The sequence below is a fragment of the Trachinotus anak genome, unplaced genomic scaffold (assembly GCF_046630095.1).
Source record: "Trachinotus anak isolate AG129_WGS33_773 ecotype Australia unplaced genomic scaffold, CSIRO_AGI_Tana_v1 ptg000032l, whole genome shotgun sequence".
Classification (NCBI taxonomy): domain Eukaryota; kingdom Metazoa; phylum Chordata; class Actinopteri; order Carangiformes; family Carangidae; genus Trachinotus; species Trachinotus anak.
The window spans coordinates 6,532,580-6,540,188 of NW_027273883.1; the positions used below are offsets into that span (position 1 = coordinate 6,532,580).

Below are 7,609 nucleotides of genomic sequence, written 5' to 3' on the forward strand. Positions count from 1 at the left end.
GAGGTATAACTGAGACCCTCTACATGGCCAGAGTAAAAGCTTTGCTCGAGAACCTCCACCTGACCTGACCTGTATATTACAGATGGTGCTTCCATCAGCACAGGCTTTAAAGACAGTTCCTTGGGAGCTTGATGCCAGATGAGATTGAACACATGCCAAAGTGCAAAGAATATTTGTAGTGTACAAAATAAAAGTAATGTTTATTAATGATCTGTGTTACTAATAACATTAATTCTAGCGCTGTTACATTAAATGTTCCAGCTGACCCTGCCTTTATGTTGTATATAAGGATGAATAAATATATAAAATAAATCATATAGATGTAAATATCTTTATAGTCTATAGCTCTGTCAGTGATCATACACTAGGGTCCTGAAGTTGACACACCTGAATGGAAAGGAGCCATTATTGATGTTATTAGTTCCGCTTGTGCTTTTCTTGAGATGAAATGGGTGAAAATGGTCTATACAGTAAAATCGCAACAGACTCTGGTGTTTTCCTCATTAAACTGGGATAAATACACCTGTTAAATGCAGAACAAGTTGTGCCATCAAGTTGTTGGACATGAGATGACTAGTTAGTGGTGCTTGTTTCCGTCTGCTGTCCTTTCACCAGTGGTGCCATTTAATTTGGCTCATATTCCGGGTAAAAGTGATTTGGCTGGGTTGTCATAATTTGGGCAACTTTTTGTATCATTAGGGCGGTTTCAACCTATCAAGAGGGGGTGTGTGGGGGGGAGACCTGGGGCAAAGATGCTGTGGAGTGAAAGGGACGGTGTTAGTTAGCTATTGTTTGCTCCAATTATCAACACCACCAACTGTTCACAGGAGCAATTAAGGTTAAAACCTCATAATGCCCTTGTTATATCTAAACAGACATGATACAAATATTTTTAGAATCAGTGTGACTCACAGTTTTCGAGGATATCATCGAATAAATGTCCTCTAACCCGCTCAGAAAAAAGGAGCTCATTGTGTCTCCAGAACTTGCTTCGCAATCATCACGTTTTTAATTTTTCTTCATTGTCAAAGTAATTTATTAATAGTTACTAATACACTCGATGGTAAATAGCAAACAGATACTACCAGTAGCTAATTCGGCGTACTAAACTTTCCAAAATATAATCAAATACAGGTTAAAACTGGGCTCTAATTGTAGTGGTCTACAGAAGATCACAGGTGGAAATCAGCCACGGTTGGGCGGGTTCTAGGCTCTGGGTCAGTCTGGCAGCACTGTTCACCAGGTGCTGTTAATGTGGCCCAAACTAAAGCTCACGAAGTGGTTATATCCTTTGCTTTACTAAAAAAAAATGTGTAAAATGTGTCATATGGCTTACTTTTCAACGTTTGTTATTTTTCTGCTGGTGGCCCCCATCAGTGGGGGCCACCAGCAGAAGCTGGAGGGTTTAAATCAAACAACCCGGGTGATGACAAAAGTTTCCCGGAGAGAAACACAGACTCTGCCGCCGCCATTCCTCCATCTCCCCATGTTTGTGGATTCAAGCCTGCCGCTGGTGGAGAAGGAGCATTTCTCTCCAGCCAGAGGCACCGGGCAGGAGCCCTTACCTGAGCCCGTCCGGGAGATCCTCATCCCGGTTCGGAGGATCAGCACCAGTCCGTCCACTGTGGCGGAAGATCCCGTGAGGACGAAGTGCAAGCTGAACAAAATGCATGTGCAGGTGCAGAGGAGCATGTTAGGCACCGGTAAACCACACACTCAGCTCAGACTGGGGACATGCCAAGCCAGTAAATCTACAAAGGATTATCTTTACTTTGAATATGACTTCGACATGTGTGGAACCAAACGGACGGTGAGTTTACACAAATATCTCAACATCTATCAGATATACTGGCTCACAGACATTCATGGTTCCCAGAGGATGAATTGCACTGACTTCCGTGATATGACTTTTCTTCTACTGCCACCATGAGCATGGCTGTCAACTTACAAAGTCTTGGGGCAAAAATGTGTTGTTTGGGTCCTGTTGAGCCCCACAAAACATAGCTTCATAATTAGCTTCATAATTACTCCAGGAACCAACCATTACTCTAGACCTGAAAAGATCAGCTGATTAATTGACAAAAAATTAACTGGCCAAAAATGTAGATAATAAATTAGCACTGAAGTCATTTTTAAGCAAAATGGCAGAATTTTACTGTGGGTGTTTGCTAGTTTTCTCAGTTTTCTATGATGGCTAACCTATCTATTATAAGAGATTTTTTTTTTTTTTTTTTGATATGTTCACTTAGGTTTCAGGGAATAGTGATTAGCATTTTCCACTATTTTCTGATATTTTCACTGACCCATCAATCAATTATTAAATCAAACAGGCCTCACAGACTTTTTGATAATGACGAATTGTGGAATAACAGAGCCCTGGGAGCAATTTGATAAACCTCAACTTTACAACAAATCAGCTCAATTTATCTGTGATCATGCCACAGTCTCCCCTAGAGTTAGAAACCAAAGAGAGGAGAACATTAAAATGTGATGTCACCCCATTCATTGTTGTCTCTAAAACTATGAATTAGGCTGTGATGTTGTACGACCATAAATGTTTGCGTGTGTAAATGCTTGTGTAATTTCGTTCACCAAAATGAGCGTTTGAAATCTTTAACTTTACCTGGAAGAGACCTGTTAGGGGGTGTACTACAAAGCTAGATTACCGGGTTAGCAAGGTAACTTGCAACCCCCTTTGGCTTAAAGTAATTTCAGCTATATAACTCAACTTAAACAGCCTGATGAAAACAAGCCTTTGACTTTGATGTTTTTTTGAGAATGACATTTGCAAGCCAGTAAGAGAATGTTTTTACGCTTCATTAGTTCGTCATTTGCACTCAATACCTCTAAATGTAGGGGCTTCAATTAAAAAATACTGCAATTTCTGCATTTCACCATTTCATTTGTCACATATGACATTTAATCAACATTTCAATGGAGTACACATCCTCTGGTACTTCACAAAGTCACTGCCCCATGTGTTGTCTATGGAGAAGCCTGATTTGAGGATTCTCAGATTTTGAGCTTTAGGAGAGTGATACAGATACAGCCTTAACTGTCCTTGGGCACAGGAATAACATATGTGACATTTAAGCCTTTTGTTTAGTCAAAATTGCTTTCAAGAGAATCAACTGTACATTTATGAATGTTGTGTGATTTTTAATTTATTAGTAGCTTAACTTTACACTGCAGCTTCTGTTTCACTCATGACTGAAGTTTTTCTGGGCTCGTGCTTCATAAGGTCACGGTGTCTTTCATAAGTCACCTTGGGTTCTAGGATTTTGTGATATGTTTTTGTAGACCAATCAGTTAATCGATTTAGTTGGTTGTTTCTTTGCAGATAAGTGATAATCAGGTGGCCTATTCAAACATATTACAATATGATCCACCAACGCTCCAAGGACCCATCAGGCGAGCTGTGCCCTTCAACCTGCCCGTTTCATGTTATTATAACAGGTGAGACTGGATTCAGATGCATTCGGCACCATGTTCTTTCAGTTTTATAGCATCAAAATCACATATTAAAACTGTTATTTTTCTAATCCTGATAATGTATTTAACTGTTTAGGTACCAGTACTCCTACAAAATTGGCTACACACCGAAGATTCAGATGCGAAAGATCTTCAAATTAATGAAGAACAGAGCAAAATTCATTCTGACTCCACGAAATGGTAAAACCTACGAAAGATATTATTGGGGTTAGAATATTTATAGTCTCAAAAGGTCTTACTTTGAGAATTTATGAGCTGGTGTGTTAATAATTTTTGGAAAATTGATAGATGGCCTTAACCCTTGTAATGGTGCCATCATGTAAAAAGTATGTATTATTATGGAAATATTCTTATTAGTATTACTATCTTTTGGCCACTAACAACATAAGTATTTTTTAAACTAAATTTTAAAGAAACCTCTCTACCAAATGGTATGGCAAGATTTGTCTTCATTTATAAAAAAATAAATAAATAAAATCCTTATGGGCGACAGCACTCTTTCTAAAACTGAATGAAAGACATTTCACACTTTAAGATGAATAAAAATGAACTAAATGTGGTGTAAAACTACAAAATTGTATAATATGCAGTGTATTCTTTATGCATCAACAGTAGTCTGGATAATAGATCATCTTCATGTGGTTGCCTACAAACCCCTGCTGACTTGTACTAAAACACAAAACTTATCTTGTATATCACATATTAAGACGTTCCACAGCCCTGGTGCAAAATGATTAATGTCCACATTGTGCTTAAATTTGGTATTGTTGACTCATTGTTACCATTATTAGCAGTATCACCTTGGATTTACCAGGTTAGTAACTGCATTAAGATTGAAAACATCTGACAACGTTGAGAGAGTCATACCAATTCAAGTCTAAGTTCTTTCACTTTAGGAAAAACCTGAATTTCTTTCCATGAATGTTGTATTGGTCGAGTCTTGAAGCTGCTGCTGGTCTTGTTGCCTGCTTCCCTCTCTCAGCTCAGTGGGAAAGACTTTCTCCGTCAGATCAGTATGTGCTTGGAAAGCCCATGTTCTTTGAGGCCGAGGCTCCGTCCATGTCCCAAGACAAAAGGCTGTACGTCCACTCGTGCTATGCGACACCCGAGAAGTCCCACACCTCCGCGCTGAAGTTTCCCATTGTGAAAAACTTTGGGTAATAAACACCTCACTCACACAAATGGAGTATCTTAAGATTTACTCTGACTCAGTTTTTATTCAAAAAGAAACAAATGTGGCAGTAAATTAGCATAAGCTGTGATTGTCTTTTCTTTCCTTCTGATAAAGGTGTATGGTTGAAAGCAAAGACAATCACTCTCGATTCATCCCATACAAAAACAATGCTGTGAGATTCTCTGTGGATGCCTTCTTGTTCAAGGGAATGACAAACAAGGTGAGCAACAATACTTGAAGTTATTTCATGTTATTTAGACATAGACATCGTTTTTCTTAATTTATTTGCTACAAACCATCTGACTTTTTTGTAAACATAGTGCTAAATGAAGCATTTGACCGATGGTAAGTCTTGACTTTGATCTCCTGTAGCAGCTCTACATGCACTGCACCATGTCTGTGGGCAGTCCTGTGCCTTCACCTACAGCTAAGTCCTGCAACTACGACACAAAAGCAGGGAGGTTAGTTGTTTTGTTTTTTTTTTTTTCTTAAAGAAAATTGAAGAATGAATAATAAAAAGTTAATAAGATGGGGATCAGCTCTTCATCACTGTTTTTCTCAGATGGGTTGAGCTGTATGGATCAGACTCGGTGTGCAAATGCTGCGACTCCAACTGTAGCTCTGCGGCGTCCGCAGGTGAGTCATCGCCTCCCACAGTTTTCCATGATGAAACTTGTCTTATTGCTTTTAAAGCCTTGAACAGTGTAGTTTGTGAATAGATCCCTCTTACACAGTCCAGCTGCCGTACTTGCACTCAGGGGCATCAAAACAAAAGGTGTGTTAACTGGCAGCTCTATATAAATGCAGCATTTCACACCTTCTGGAGTAATGTTTCCTGAAATTAGACCCCAGCTGTTTCAGGGATGATGATGTGATCTGTCTTAAAAAGACTTATTAGAGTTCAGCACCAAAGACATTGTACAGAAGTAAGGAATTCAATCTTTGGGCTTTTCTTTGGTGTCATCCTCGAAAGGTAAACTGGCCTTTTTTCATTTGAAGATTTCTCCACTGTCATCTCATTATGTGGTCTCTTTGTTATGCTGCTTTGTTGAATTACAATCTTTTAAACGCTGTACAAATAGTACTTGTTTACTGTTATGATAAGCTCACATTGAGACATGGAGTTAAAATATAGCTGTGGCATTGTGGGACCTCACTGTGAACATAAATATGGTTTTCTGTTACATGTAAGAAATTAATTTTACAGTTTTATACCAAAACTGTTTTCGGAGAAGATGGCAGCTGTGATTACTCTAGTCTTAAGACATTATTCTGGCCTCCAAAAGCTTATGTCTTGATGATGATTCATGAACTCAAAATACTATTCTACAATTAGTTTAGCTTTCTATAGAATGAGTATCTTTTTATGTATTTGTTTCTTTTTGTAATAGTGATTTCTGATTATATTCTAATAACAAAAATTCAACATTTTCCAGTAACCAAGATAATCAGCAGCAGACCGTGGACAATAGAGTCTATAGAGCCTAAAGTAAAACCCACCACAACCCCAAAGAGGAAGAAGGTTTCCTCCACCACCACCACAACGACGACAACAACAACAACAACAACAACAACAACAACAACAAGAGCAGCAGCACAGTCGGAGGCGAGCAGAGAGGTGACTGAGTGGATGACTTCACAGCCTGAAGTGAAAGCAGTGACTCCCATGGGTAAGGCAGAGAATACGGTGAAGGACTTGGCGTGGCCCTTCGGAGGTGGAGGGGTGAAGTGGGTTGAGGTGGAAGGTGAGGAGAGGCGGGTGAAGGGCTCTGCTACTGTGGAGGAAGAAGTGGTCACAAGACCACACAGAATATTTGAAGAGATCTTTGATTTTGACAAATAAATCAGACTTATCAACATTGGTAAGTTCAATACGTGTGGCTTCATTACACAAAACCTAATGAGCTAAAAGCAACAATCTGGACGTCTATGTAAAGGTTTTTTGTGCAGATAAGTTTTGTATTACATGTTTGCAAAAGTGGTTGGCACTAACTATGGTACTAACTTTATTTGTCACTTGCCACATTTTATCTATATCAATCATCTCTTCAAGGAAATAGTTCAGTATTCTTAGAATAGAGCATATTCTCTTTCTTGCAGAGAGTTAGATGAGAAGATCTACACGACTCTCTTACCTGTTCATTATAAAGCTACAGCTCAGCTTAGCATTATCATTTTATCAAAATTCAGATGTAGGACAGCACTCCACTTAAATTGTTCTTTCATGCATTGCTCAGTTAACGGTTTAGTTTGTTTTGTTCTGCTGTCCTACATCGAATTTTTGAGGGGTAGTCCTCTCATCTAACTCTGCAAGAAATGAATAAACACAGCACAAACTTACTTAACTTATGAATAATATTGTCAATTAACAGAAAGAGAGAAAGCTCCAAAGGGCAAGTTTCTCTAAAGGATCAGTAAATGATAATAGAGTCCATTTTCAGGTACAAGCATCATTTATTAGCTTTACATCAGGAGTAAATGTTACATTGCTACATGAGTCATTCTGTACAACTTCTCTTTTACAAATGTCAGTCACATTAAATGTGAAAACTGCTATTTTGATCTATGTGAAAAGAACCAAAAACCGTTATGCTACTCAAACAGTAAAGGGTATGACCTCTGTCTTTACAACAGGTTAATATCAAACAATGTACTTACAAATGGAAAAAAAACTTGGTTTCACAACAACTGTATGACTGTTAATATATTGTCATCAGTGTGTTCAGAAAAGAAAACTCTTTGAGGAGTACAATACCAATCCTTTCCATTTATGACAGAATTCATTTACCCTCATGTTCTGTCCATTTTCAGGAACATGATGCAACATAATGTGACAGACAACTTCATAATGCCCTCATAAAACAGACCATAGCGTCATATCACCTTCATCTTAGACAGGGTTCAGCTCAGGTACATCCTGGATGGCGTGTGCACATGTTTTAT

General features: G+C 38.6%; 1 protein-coding gene across 3 annotated transcripts; it reads left to right on the forward strand.

The window, feature by feature from the left end:
- The first annotated feature begins 606 nt into the window (after nucleotides 1-606).
- Nucleotides 607-6,948, forward strand: LOC139613546 (zona pellucida sperm-binding protein 3-like). Of its 3 annotated transcripts, none has more exons than XM_071470290.1 (8): nucleotides 607-1,810; nucleotides 3,341-3,456; nucleotides 3,569-3,672; nucleotides 4,475-4,649; nucleotides 4,781-4,886; nucleotides 5,039-5,127; nucleotides 5,229-5,302; nucleotides 6,103-6,948. In XM_071470290.1, the coding sequence occupies exons 1-8, from the start codon at nucleotides 1,310-1,312 to the stop codon at nucleotides 6,507-6,509; spliced, it is 1,572 nt and encodes a 523-aa protein (XP_071326391.1). In that variant the 5' UTR covers nucleotides 607-1,309; the 3' UTR covers nucleotides 6,510-6,948. The 3 variants fall into 3 exon arrangements, with proteins under 3 accessions (XP_071326391.1, XP_071326392.1, XP_071326393.1); XM_071470291.1 differs by having other exon boundaries at nucleotides 5,042-5,127; XM_071470292.1 differs by having other exon boundaries at nucleotides 4,502-4,649.
- Nucleotides 6,949-7,609: the final 661 nt, after the last annotated feature.